Source organism: Hemitrygon akajei, chromosome 3 (genome assembly GCF_048418815.1).
Source record: "Hemitrygon akajei chromosome 3, sHemAka1.3, whole genome shotgun sequence".
Classification (NCBI taxonomy): domain Eukaryota; kingdom Metazoa; phylum Chordata; class Chondrichthyes; order Myliobatiformes; family Dasyatidae; genus Hemitrygon; species Hemitrygon akajei.
Window position 1 is genome coordinate 70,133,973 of NC_133126.1, and position 14,375 is coordinate 70,148,347.

General features: G+C 42.5%; 1 protein-coding gene across 1 annotated transcript in view; it reads right to left on the reverse strand.

Annotated features, from left to right (window-relative positions):
• LOC140725089 (uncharacterized) overlaps positions 1-14,375 on the reverse strand; it is a 133,672-nt gene that overhangs the window by 37,943 nt on the left and 81,354 nt on the right. The window contains exon 12 of the mRNA XM_073040091.1: positions 14,291-14,352. Coding sequence (XP_072896192.1) covers positions 14,291-14,352 — 62 coding nt within the window. The remainder of the gene's footprint in view (positions 1-14,290; positions 14,353-14,375) is intronic.

Here is a 14,375-nt window from a genome sequence, read left to right on the forward strand (position 1 = left end):
TAGACTTACCCACTATAGGAAACAGTTTCTTCATATCTACTCTACCTCGGCCTTCAATACTTGATAGGTTTCAATGAGATAACCCCCGCCCCCCCCCCCCCCCCGCCCCCCAATTCATCGAAACTCCAATGAGTACAGGCCCAGGGCCATAAAATGTTCCTGATACATTAACCCTTTCATTCCCAGAATCATTCTCATGAATTTTCTCCGGACACTCAGTTCACATTTGCAATCCTGATACTCAGATTCTTTCCCTATTTTCACTCTAATGTCACTCATAATGGCACTGATGGTGACCCATTTATGACTACTACAGCTAAAATCCACATAGGTACTTAAGTAAGCAACATCATTTGAAGACGCTTTAAAAAGTCTATTGATTCTTAAAATTAACAGACCCTGGATGGTAAACTTGGGTCGTGAATGCAGTTCCCTTTTAACAAAATGGAAACATGGATACCAAGCCAGTCTGCAGGTACGAGTGAAACGCAGAGGCTTTAGACCCTCCACTCTTGACTATTCTGTTGGCAAATGTAGTCTCTGGAAAACAAAACTGGCCTCAGAGCAAAACTGCAAAACCAGAGGGACATCAGGGACTGCTGTGTAGTTTGCTTAACAGAAACATGTCTCACTGGTGTCACTTCAGATACAGCACTGCAGCCTGGCGACTTCAACATTCTCCACAAAGACAGGGCAGCTCAGTCTTTTTAAGGCAGAGGACGTGGAGTATGCTTTATGATTAACTCATCATGATGGTTCTGTCTCAATCCTGCTCACCTGACCTGGAATATCTAGGGCTCAAGTATCATCCATTTTATCTGCCAAGAGTATTTTCCACCATCATTCTGGTAGTGATGTACATTCCATCTCAGACAGGCTCTGTAGGAGCTGGGCACCAAAATCAGCATTCACTAAACACTGCAGACAGATGCCTTCCTTATCACTGCAGGGGATTTCAACCAGGCCAGCTTGAAAAAATCTCGGAACAACTACTACCAACATATCATATGTGGAACCAGAGGAGCTAACACTCTTGACCACTGTTTTACCAGCAGAAACAGTTACTGTGCTATCCCACATCCACACTTTGGAAGGTCCGATAACCTGGCTGTACTTCTACTCCGATCATAAAAGCAGAAATGATGGCTGCAGGACCAGTGGTGAGGATGGAGGAGGTTTGGTCAATAGAGGAGGTGGCGTGCTTACAGGACTGCTTTCAGTCAGTGGACTGGACAATATTCGGGGACTAATCTTTGAATCTTCGTCAAGACCTGTGTGGATGAGTGTGTGTGTGCACGGATGAGGAAGGGGAAGCTGAGGGAATATATACCAGTCCTCATCAAGGGATCAGCAGTGGAAAGGGTGAGCAGTTTCAAGTTCTTGGCTGTCAACATCCTAGGTTCAACATATTGACACAATTGCAAAGAAGGCGTGATAACAGGTACATTGCATTAGGAGTTTGAGGAGACTTTGAATGTGATCAGTGACTCCCGCAAATTTCTACAGGTGTACAGTGGACAGCATTCTAACTGGTTGCATCGCATTTGGTATGCAGAGGCAACTGCACAAGGTTCAAAAAAATGTTGTAAACTCAGCCAGCTCCATTATGGGCATTATCCTCCCCAGCATTGAGGGCATTTTCAAATGGTGATGCCTCAACAAGGTGGCATCCATCATTGAAGACCCCCATCACCCAGGACATGCCCTCTTCTCATTGCTACTATCAAGAAGGAGATGCAAGAGTCTGAAGAAACACACACTCAATGTTTCAGGAACAGCTTTTTCCCTCCACTATCAGATTTCCGAATGGACAATGACTCCATGAACAGTACCTCTTCTTGCACTGCTTATTTAATTTAATTATTATGTAGTGCAATGTACTGCTGCTGCAAAACAACAAATTTCTCAACATATGCTGGTGATATTTAAACTGATTTTTATTCTAATCTCTTTAGCTATAGCATTATACCCTTCTATCCCATTCAACTACCTGAGTTTTAACCATTTGAACTGAATTGACTTTACCTCTTACATCCTTCACATACACAAGTAAAAATCTTTACGTTACATCTCCGTCTAAATGTGCAATGTGCAATCATAGTAATTTATAATAAATAGAACAGTCAATGTAATATAGAGAACACTCAAGTCAGCGTGAGTTCATCACTCTGATGGCCTGGTGGAAGAAGCTGTCCCAGAGTCTTTTGGTCCTGACTTTTATGCTGCGGTACAGTACCATTTCCCGGATAGTAGCAACTGGAACAGATTATGGTTGGGGTGACTCAGGTCCCCAATGATCCTACGAGCCCCTTTTAAACACCTGTCTCTGTAAATGTCCTGAATCATGGGAAGTTCACAACTACAGATGCGCTGGGCTGTCCGCACCACTCTCTGCAGAGTCCTGCGATTAAGGGAGGTACAGTTCCCATACCAGGCAGTGATGCAGCCAGTCAGGATGCTCTCAATTGTACCCCTGTAGAAAGTTCTTAGGATTTGGGGGCTCATACCAAACTTCCTCAACCGTTTGAGGTGAAAGAGGCGCTGTTGTGCCTTTTTCACCACACACTGGTGTGTACAGACCACGTGAGGTCTTCGGTGATGTGGATGCCAAGGAACTTAAAGCTGTTTACCCTCCCAACCCCAGATCCATTGATGTCAGTAGATCCTCCTGTAGTCCACAACCAGCACCTTTGTTTTTGTAACATTGAGGGAGAGGTTGTTTTCTTGACACCACTGTGTCAGAGAGAAGACTTCTTCCTTGTAGGCCACCTCATTATTGTCTGAGATAAGGCCAATCAATGTAGTGTCATCTGTAAATTTAATTAGCAGATCAGAGCTGTACGTGACGACACAGTCATGGGTATACAGGGAGTAAAGGAGGGGACAGAGCACAGCCCTGAGGGGCTCTTGTATTGAGAGTCAGAGGGGTGGAGATGAGGGAGTCCACTCTTACCACCTGCTGGCGATCTGACAGGAAGTCCAGGACCCAGCTGTACAAGGCAGGGTCAAGTCTGAGGCCTCTGAGCTTCCTGTCAAGCCTGGATGGAACTACGGTGTTGAATGCTGAACTATTCATCCAACTTAGAACTTGACTGTTTTTAATTCTATTTTATTTTTCTTGTTACAAGTCCATGCTCATTCCTTGAGGACTTTTGTTTACATTTTCCTGTTATCTGTCTTCTGATGCATTGTCTATCACCAAGCTGACACAGATCAGACACTAGATTCTATCGTTCCCGATGAAGCAGGGGTGAGACACTCCACCAGCCGCAGCCAATACAGATTTGCAGGCTGCAGTACACTTTCATTCTTGTGCAACATCAAATCATTTGATTGTCATGATTTGGATATTAATGTATGTAAAAATGGACTAGAGTGCTGTAGCAGCGATGCAGTAATTTTTCCTCCTCTCACCCCCAAAGTGAGAGTAGCTCTGTTGAACATACCTGACCACAATAACAGTATTTGTGATCACACCACTACTTTCAGCCCCAAGTGTTGCCTGTTGGTCAACAAGTCCAGCGGCAGCCACTCAGGCTAAGAGGACTCAGTTCAAAGCCAGGCTTTGTAATGAATCCCCTCAGGCATGATTTTAATCAAGGCACAAACTTCATAAAGCTATCAGAGATGATAAAGCAGGCTGTAATCAGCATGGCTTCCCCAAGGGAAAATCTTGCCTGACAAATCTACTGGAATTCTTTGAAGAAATGAAAAGCAGAATAGACAAAGGAGAAGTGCTTGATGTTGTGTATTTGGATTTTCAGAAGGCCTCTGACAAGGTGCCACACTTGAGGCTGTTTACAGGAAAGATTCTAGCATGGATAAAGCAGTGGCTGATGACAGAAGGCGAAGAGTCGGAATGAAGGGAGCCTTTTCTGGTTGGCTGCCAGTGACTAGTGGTATTCCACCCTGTGGAATTGGGACTGCTTCTTTTTACGCTATATGTCAATGATTTGGATGATGGAATTGATGGCTTTGTTGCAAACTTTCCAGACAATATGAAGGTAAGTGGAGGGGCAGATGGTTTTGAGGAAGTAGAGAGGCTACAGAAGGACTTCGATTCGGAGAATGGGCAAAGAAATGTCAGATGGAATACAGTGTCAGGAAGTGTGTGGTCATGCACTTTGGTAGAGGAAATGAAAGGGATGACTATTTTCTAAATAGAGAGAAAATCCAAAAAAACTGATTGCAAATGGATTTGGGAGTCTGTGGTGAGGAAGGTAAATGCGATGTTAGCCTTCATTTCAAGAGGACTAGTATATAAAAGCAGGGATTTAATGTTGGACTTTATAAAGCACTGGTGAGGCCTCATTTGGAGTATTGTGAGCAGTTCTGGGCCCCTTATCTTAGAAAGGATGTGTTGAAACTGGAGAGGGTTCAAAGAAGGTTCACAAAAATGATTCCAGAATTGAATGGCTTGTCACGTGAAGTGGGCCTGTATTCACTAGAATTCGGAAGAATGAGGGGTGACCTTATTGAAACCCATCCAATGATGAAAGGCCTTGATAGAGTCAATGTGAAGAGGATATTTCTGTGGTGGGAGAGTCGAAGACTAGAGGACACAGCCTCAGAATAGAGGGGCTGTGGTGACCCACTTTCCAGCGCACTCGAACCGACTCACAAAATGGCGCACGCCGGCAGAGAGGCCGGCCCCAAAAAGGGCGCCAGGCCTTCTTCACCAGCATCGGAAAAAGCCCACGCGCGGGACGGGACTGTGAATATGCGCCCCCTATAGCCTTCCCGCTCGGGGAGGGCGGAAACGGGAAGGCTTAAAAGCGAGGCCGCAAAGTTTGAATAAATCTTTTATGCAACTGCAACTCACCGTCTGCGTGTCGTTATTCCAGCGCTGTGTGTAGCACACCGCTACAGGGCGTCCTTTTAGAATGGTGATGAGGAGGAATTTCTTTAGCCAGAGTGCAAGTGGAATTCTTTGCCAAAGGCAGTTGTGAAGGCCAAGCTTTTACATATATTTAAGGCAGACGTTGATCGCTTTTTGATTGGTCAGGGCACGAAGGGAGATGCAGAGAGGCAGGAGACTGGGGCTGAGAGGAAAATTGGATCAGTCATGATGAAATGGCAGAGCAGACTCGATGGGCCAAATGGCCTAATTCTGCTCCTGTATCTTATGGTCTCGTGGTCTACGGCTAAAAGGCAATACCAGTCTGAAACTGAGTCCTCGACCGCCATCAATCACGGCGTGGCTTATGTGCTATAACAGGCTATGAAACCAAGTCACACAACATTGCTGACAACAAAGCATCCCTCCCCGATGAGGAAAAAATGCACCTATTGAACAAAAAGTCAATAAAAAACAAACCCGCTCTGACAGCCTCCAATGCACCTACGTACACGTTCATTATTGCAGGTGACTGAACCCACACAAAGCCACTGGTCCAGATGGAGCTCCCAACCGTATGTCCTCAGATCTTATATGGATCAGCTAACATAAGTATTTACAGTCATTTTTAAACTCTCTACTGCTAACTTCGGATTAACCAAAAGTGAATTGACTTTATTACTTACATCCTTCATCTACATGAGTAAAAATCTTTACGTTATGTTTCTGTCTAAATGTGCAATGTGTAATTTATAGTAACTTATAATAAATAGTATATACTACAGGACAGTCAATATAACATAGTAATACAACTGTGTCAGCATGGATTTATCAGTCTGATGGCCTGGTGGAAGAAGCTGTCCCGGAGCCTGTTGGTCCTGGCTTTTATGCTGCGGTACTGTTTCCCGGATGTTAGCAGCTGGAAAAGTTTGTGGTTGGGGTGACTCAGATCCCCAATGATCCTTCGGGGCCTTTTTTTTTAAAACACACCTGTCTCTGTAAATGTCCTGAATAGTAGGAAGTTCACATCTACAGATGCACTGGGCTGTCCACACCACTCTCTGCAGGGTCCTGTGATTGAGGGAAGCACAGTTCCCATACCAGGCAGTGATGCAGCCAGTCAGGATGCTCTCAATTGTGCCCCTGTAGAAAGGATTTGGGGGCCCATACCAAACTTCTTCAACCATTTGAGGTGAAAGAGGCACCGTTGGCCTTTTTCACCACACAGCCGGTATGTACAGACCACGTGAGATCCTCGGTGATGTGGATGCTAGGGAACTTAAAGCTATTCACCCTCTCAATCCCAGATCCATTGATGTCAATAGGGGTTAGCCCATCTCCATTCGTCCTGTAGCCCACAACCAACTCCTTTGTTTTTGTGACATTGAAGGAGAGGCTGTTTTCTTGACACCACTGTGTCAGGGTGATGTCTTCTTCTCTGTAGGCCACCTCATTATTATTTGGATTAAGCCAATCAGTGTAGTGTCATCAGCAAATTAAATTAGCAGATTGGAGCTGTGGGTGATGACATAGTCGTGGGTATATGGAGAGTAAAGGAAGGGGCTTAGGACACAGCCCTGAGGGGCACGTGTTGAGGGGCAGAGGTGAGGGAGCCCAATCTTACCACCTGCCAGTGATCTGACAGGAAGTCCAGGATCCAGCTACACAAGGCAGAGTGAAGGTTGAGGTCTCTGAGCTTCTTGTGAAGCCCAGAGGAAATTATGGTATTGAACGTTGAACTGTAGTCCAAGAACAGTATTGTTACATAAGCCTCCTTCTTCTCCAGATGTGTAAGGACAGTGTGTAGAGATGTGGCTAGTGCGTCATCTGTTGATCAGTTGTGTCAGTAGGCATATTATAGGGGTCCAGTGTTGTTGGTAGCAAGCTGCAGATGTAGTTCTTCACCAGCCTCTCAAAGCATCTGCTTATTATTGTGGGAGTGCGACAGGACGCCAGTTGTTCAGACATGCTACGGTGGTCTTTTTAGGTACAGGGGCAATGGTGGATGTTTAAACAAGTGGACACTACACTGGGAGAGGGAGAGATTAAAAATGTCTGTAAACACAGCAGCCAGTTGTGCTGCACGCATCCTGAGTACCCGCTCTGGGATGCCATTCAGTCCTGCAGCCTTGTGACTGTTCACTCATTGGAAACACCTGCATACTTCAGCCTCAGAGATGACCAAGCTGCAGGTCTCCTCAGGGGCTCAGTGTTGGCGACATCAAATTGAGCACAAAAAAGATTTCACTCATCTGGGGGAGAGGTAGCGATGTTGGAAACTCCAGTGCATTTAGCTTTGAAGTCTACGATGATGTGCAGACCTTGCCATGAGCCGTGTGCATTGTTGTTGGAGAGTTGTGTCTGAATCTTGTCCTCGTATTGTTGTTTCACTGCCTTGATGACTTTGCGCAGATCGTAACTGCATTTCTTGAGTCCCTGTTGTCACCGGCAACATAAGCTCTGTGACACGTGGTAAGAGATAAGTGCTGCTTGCATGGAACTGTTGATCCAGGATTTCTGGTTTGGATAGACCCTGGCCAATTTCTGGGGGACATCATCCTCAATGCACTTCCGGATGAAACTCATGACCTCATCTGTGAACTTGGAGACATCCTCATTATGGAAGACATTCTAGTTGACATCATCAAAGCAGTCCTGTAACATGGAGACCGATTGGTCGGACCAACAGTAGACGGTTTTAATTATGGCCCCCCTTTTGCCTGCACCTCAGCAGCAGCAAGATGGAGAAGTGATCTGATTTTCCAAACGGCGGGCGGAGGAGCACTTTGTAAGCATTCCAGAAGGGAGAGTAGCAGTGATTGAGTTTGCTCTCTCCCTGTGTGCTCACCTGAATGTATTGACAAAATGAGAGCCAGTCTTCATAAAATAAGACCTGTACATAATTTTCCAATTCATACTTTGTGGCTAGTGAAACCAACTTGTGGGTCGTGGGTGTGGGACATCTGATTCTGTCCCATTGAAACTGCATAGGGAAAGACAATAGATGAATATTCCAGCTACTAATACATTGTAACACACACAAAATGCTGGAGGAACTCAGCAGGTCAGGCAGCATCTAAGGAAAAGAGTAAACAGTCGACATTTTGGGCCAAGACCCTTCTCCAGGACTGAGAGGGAAGGGTGTATTACTCTTTTTCGTAGATGCTGCCTGACCTGCTGAGTTTGTCCAACATTTTGTGTGATTTGTAGTTTGGATTTCCAGTATCCATAGATTTTGCCATGTTTGCAATTAACACATTGTTAAAGGTGTTAATAGCAGGGTAAGTGTTAAAGGAAAGAACATTAGATAAATGGAGAATGCAAAGAAGTAGAGAAGCTGAAAGATTCTGGTGATACACACAGGAAGGTGAGGACACTCACTGGTGCTAATCCAGTGGGTGCTTGAAGGTGAAAGGTGGATCAATACACATGGAAAAAGCAGATATCTGTCTCGATGGCCTGAATATATTGGTGACTTGAAGATACAAGAGGGGAGAAGCCAATAATTACTAAGCACATGGATGGCCCTCCAATTACACTGGACAACAAAGATTTTGCTTCCTGATTAGTCTTGGGTATATCGAATGGATTTTGAGCTGCTGATCATAAAAATTACCATGAAATTTCCCTATCATGTATCTTTTTTGAAATCCCCTGCGTTTGTTATTTCAATTCATAATTCACATCAGAATAACTGATGCCAAGATTAAGGAAGGCATTTTTGTTAGTCAACGAGTCAAACAGGTCATCAATGACAGACAAGTTGAACTTCTAGTGAGATCAGAGAAAATTGCATGGCAGGCATTCAAGGATGTTGCTGAAAATTTTCTTGGCAACTACAGAGCACCAAACTGTGTGCAGCTGGTTGACAACATGCTTCAAGAATATAAAAAATTGTTGTCCAGTATTTGCGCTGGCTGTAGCCAAAAAGGCTATTGCAATTACTTGGAAATCAGATACATATTTAAGTATAGATTGTTGGAAAAAAGAAATCTATGGCTGTATTCCATTAGAAAAAATTACTTATAACTTAAGAGATAAATATGAAACATTTTTGAAAATCTGGGGCCCTTATTTACAAAAGACAGGATTAAATATATAGGTGCTCTGAAGAGAAAATTAATGGCTACTTGGGGAAAAAAAAAAAAAAAAAAAAATAAATATATATACTAAAGTTATTAAGAACTCCATGGAGCATGTGGAGACCTACCAACAACCAGGCACTCTTTCTTTCTTTCTTTTCTTTCTTTCTTATTTTTTTTATATAGGGTAGTTAGGGGGGAGGGATTAAGGGGAGGGGGGAAGGGTCACATATCTTTTTTTTTCTTCACTTGTAATCATTTAAAAATTTAAATAAAATTTAGAAAAAAAAAAAAAAAAAAAAAGAATATAAAACCATGAAGTGCAACATGTCACTGAAGATTCAGTTTCTGCATTCCCCAATTTAGATTTCTTCCCTGCCAATCTTAGCACTGTCAGTGACGAGCATGGTGAAAGGTTTCACCAGGACATTGCAGTCATGGAGAAACCGTATTAGAGCAACTACAATCCATCAATGCAGGCTGATTATTGTTGGACATTTAAGCGAGAAGCCTTTCAGTACAAACAAAAATCAACAACAAAACATTTTTAGCTTTGTTGAGCTATTGCAAAGTGTAAGCACCATTATGGAATTAAACACATTATATTAAATAAAGTTAACATCTTACTTCTCCAAATTCCTATGTGATACATATAGTCTGAAATTATATTTGTATTCAGCTTCAAGTGGTTCATCATAAACAAAAAAAATTCTGAGAAAGGAATACTTTGGTAAAAAAATTGTTGTCCAGTATTTAAATCAGGAGTTAAAGGAGCAATGAGAAATTGAAAATTGAAAAGCATTAGGTCCAATGGCATTGCCATTTTGCTGGAAGATTTCAAGATTGAAAGGCTGACAGGTTTGCAGAATGACATATGTTATAGTGGGGAAATACTTTTGGAAATAAGCAAATCAGTATTTATTGCACTGCCAAAAAGACCCAAGAGCAATTCAATGTGAGACTGCACAATTAGTTTAATGAATCAGGCTGTGAAAGTCCTGCTACAAATCATCATGATGAGAGCAAAAAAAAAAGCATGAAACCAGAGATTGCACATGAGCAGTGGAGTTTCAATGAAGATAGTGGAAGATGAAATATAATCTTCATCCTTAGAAGGACTTGTGTATGCACAATAGAGATCCAGAAAGACTTAGACCTATGCTTCAGCGATTATACCAAAGCTTTTGATAAGGTAAGACATGAAGAGCTTATAAAAATTCTTCAGTACTTGGACATTGATGGGAAAGTTATCAGAATCATCAGAGACTTGTATTGGGAACAAAGAGCAGGAATGATAGTTGAAAATGAGACAAGTGATTTTGTCCAGATTTTGGGGAGAGTCAGACAGGGTTATATTCTCTCACCCAACCTATTCAACCTTTATAGTGAGAAGATTCTAAGAGAAATTAACAGCAGTCCAGGCATGACAATTAGTAGGTACAATTTAAGTAACTTACAATACAGAGATGACACAGTTCTGATAGCTACTTCTAAAGAGAATCTCCAACAAACATTAGATAAAGTCAAAGAAAGTGCAAAGAGAGGATTGACCAACTGCAAGAAAACCGAATGTACGGTTATCACAAAGAGGAAATACTGAAATGTGAACTGAAAGTGGGCAATGAAACAATTAAACAAATATGGAAGTTCAATTACTTAGGGAGCACAATAACATCTGATGGTAGGGCTAATGGTGAAATTAGGAGGAGGATTTGGATTGCTAAATGCACCTTCGAGTGTTTGAGCAAGGTACTAAAGAATAATAATTTCTATGGGTACGAAACTCGGTGTTGTAGAGTGATGTTCATTCCACACTAACGTATGGAAGCGAATGTTGTACAATATCAAAGCAGAAGGAGAGAAGATACGAAGCTGCAGATTTGTGGCTTGTGAGAAGAATGATGAAAATATCATGAAAGGACAAGGTAACAAATGAGGAAGTGTTGCTAAGAGCTGGAATACAAAGAAAGCTGATATCATCAATCAGAATACAAAACAAGAGAAAATCTGCAGATGCTGGAAATCCAAGCAAAACTCACAAATGCTGGAGGAACTCAGCACACCAGGCAGCATCTATGGAAAAGAGTACAGTCAACATTTCGGGCCAAAACCCTTTGACTGTACTCTTTTCTATAGATGCTGCCTGGCCTGCTGAGCTCCTCCAGCATTTTGTGTGTGTTGCATCATCAATCAGGAATTGGCAGCTGGAATTTCTGGGAAATGTAGTGAGGAAAGAGAAGCTCAAACACTTGCAGTGACCTGTAAAACTGATGGAAGAAAAGGTCACAGTCAACAGCACATGACATTCATGAGTTACATCAAGGGATGGACAGGAAAAAGTTTTCAAGAGCTTATTAGAACTTCCCAGATTAAAGACCATGATCACCCACATCATACGTCACGCTACATAACGATGATGATAATAAAGGTGTATACTTTTCACTTAATACACAGTTCAGGAGAGATCTATTTATTCATTTAACCTTCTAGTTAGTTGTATATTCATGGAGCCATCCTTCAATACTGTAAAAAAATACGATGTTTTAAGTGTTTGGCTTTTGGAACAGACACTAGTATTTAATATTCAAAGAAGTTTTGATATGCTATGGATGCAAATTTGTAATTCTGTAAATTTACTTGGCTATATTCAAAATGTTAAAGTTAAGTAGGTGATTACAACAACTTAAACTATAGTTAATTGTTTGTTGTTACCTTTGCGCTGAATGAGTATAAAACATGGTGTCGGGGAGAGTGAGATTCTCTTGGATTCTCCTGGACTCACTTTCTCCTGCAGTTTGCTATGTGAATAAATACTTCTACGTTTCCCAGTTATAGCTACCGTGTAGCTCAGTTTTAATCAGTCACAACTACAACTAACCTCAAAATGGTTATTTGTCCCTTAAAACAGCATTACAAATTAAAAGCAGGGCTAGCTGGGGAACTAACCGCCAAAATAGCATCACCATCAAATCATGAGTGCAGATTAGTAAGTAACACAATTTGCTTTTCCATACTTCTAGCAGGCATTAGGAACATGTAAGCCAAGTTGCTTGTTGCATTATCTGACAGGCGTAGACATATGAATCTCTATCAGTACAGGGATATGCTTAGCCCCCTGCTCCAGTCGCTCTACACCTATGATTGAGTGGCCAAGTACAGCTCCAACACCATATTCAAGGTCACCGACAGCACTGCTGTTCTGGGCCAAACCAAAGTTGGTGCTGAATCGGCATACAGGAGGGAGAATGAAAATTTAGCTGAGTGGTGTCATAATAACAACTTCTCACTCAATGTCAGCAAGACAAAGGAGCTGATTGTAGACTTCAGGACAGGGAAACCAGGGGTCCATGAGCCAGTACTCCTCGAAGGATCAGAAGTGGAAAGGATTAGTGACTTTAAATTCCTGGCTGTTACCATTTCAGAAGACCTGTCCTGGACCCAGCACACAAGTGTAATTGCCAAGAAAACACAGCAGCACATCCTTTGGAATCGGCGGGGACTCAGCACGGCATCTAAAACGTCGACAAATTTCTATAGATGTGTAGTGGAGAGTATATTGACTGGTTGCATCATGGCCTGGTATGGAAATACCAATGCCTTTGAACAAAAAATTCTACAGAAGATTGTGGATTCAGCCCAACACATCACAGTGAAGACCTCCACACCATTGAGCACACCTACATGAAACGTTGCCATAGAAAAGCAGCATCCTTCAAAGATTGTTACCACCCGGGCCAGACTTTTTTTCTTGCTGCTGCCATCAGGTAAAAGGTACAAGAGCCTCAGGACTTGCACCACCAAGTTCAAGAACAGTTACTACCCATCAACCGTCAGGCTCTAGAACAAATGGGGATAACTACACTCATTCTGCTTCTGATGATCCCACAACTAATAATCTCACTTTAAGGACTCTATCTTGTTATTTCATGCTCGTTATTTATTGCTATTTACTTATATTTCCATTTGCACAGGGCTGAATGGGGTGTCTGGGAGGGGTAGCACCTCTGGTGGGGGAACCTGTCGCATCCTTTTCAGGCGCTTTGTCCACCTTTGGTCCCCACCTGCCACTCAGTTCTCACCTGTGGCTTCCTGTAGCCGTTTGCACGCGACAGCGGCCACAACCTGGGCAACGGCTTCGACAAGCCGGCTAAACCAGGTGAGGGTAGCCGACGGGTCTCAAACCCTCGGTGCGACCTGTCTGCTACCCTCACCTGACACCCCATACACTCCTGTGCAAATGGAAATATAAGTATATCCCAGCATGTGAAGACAGACTCCAGCGGATTGAGCGGACAAGACCAATGCAAGGTCCAACAGTCAAGAAGGCGGTCTCTGCAAGCATCATGGAATGCGTAGAGCATGGCAAAACACAGATGATGTCCTGGTCATCCACTGCGCCTAGAACCATCCCCAGCTGCCTCGACTCTTGTCTTGCCACTGGATCCAGATGGGAATTGGGAAGAGAGATTGAGGCTGGCGCTGCACAACACTCCCTCACTTAAATCCAAATCAAGCGCTAGTCTCCACACCATCATCATCATCATAATGGCGTTGAGGTCTTCATTGACGACGATGGACAAACAGCCAACCATTTGCACAGTTTGTTATCATCTATGCTCTTGCTCTTTTATTGGTCCTGTTTACAGTTACTGTTCTATAGATTTGCTAAGAATCCCTTCAGGAAAAAGAACCTCAGGGTTGTATGTGGTGATGTGTGTGTACTCTGATGATCTTTTTAAAACTTTACTTTAGAAGGCACGATACAAGCAGCTCAATTCCATAGTTCCAAAGGTGTGCTTTGAAACCAAATTGGACATTATTCAAAGTACATTTGTTATCAATGTATACAGTATACAACCTTGAGATTGCAACCACAGAACAAGAACCCCAAATGAACCCATAAAAAAATAAGAACAAACATCCAATGTGAAGAGAGAGAAAAAAAAACATTGTGCTAACAATAGAAGTAAATAACATTTCTAACTTATGTGTGTCTTCAAACACGAAGCCCAGAGCAGCCGGTTGAGGCCACAGTCAGATCATTTCAGTAAAAGCACAAAATATCAACTAACAACTATTATTGATGATTTCTGCAAGAAAACAAAACACACACAGGAAAACTGATATTAAAAGATATACAGAAAGTACATACAAGCTGCAGCAACCAGGAACGTTTTGACAGAAGTCTGAACCCAAACTGATGCTGTTAACTTTTGTCATTTTCAGTATGTTACAATAATAAGCAGTTTAGAGGTTGTGAAGTTTTTTGGAACATCCAGAACTCATGAAAGGCGCTATAAAAACATAGGTACCTATGTTTCCTAATTATATCCATTAATTTATAGAAATCTATGCTCATACAGATACTTACAATGAACTCTGTGAAACACTGGGTGAATCCTGTTTCATAGATAATCCATTCGGGTCCCCAACCTGCCAAACAGGAATACATATTA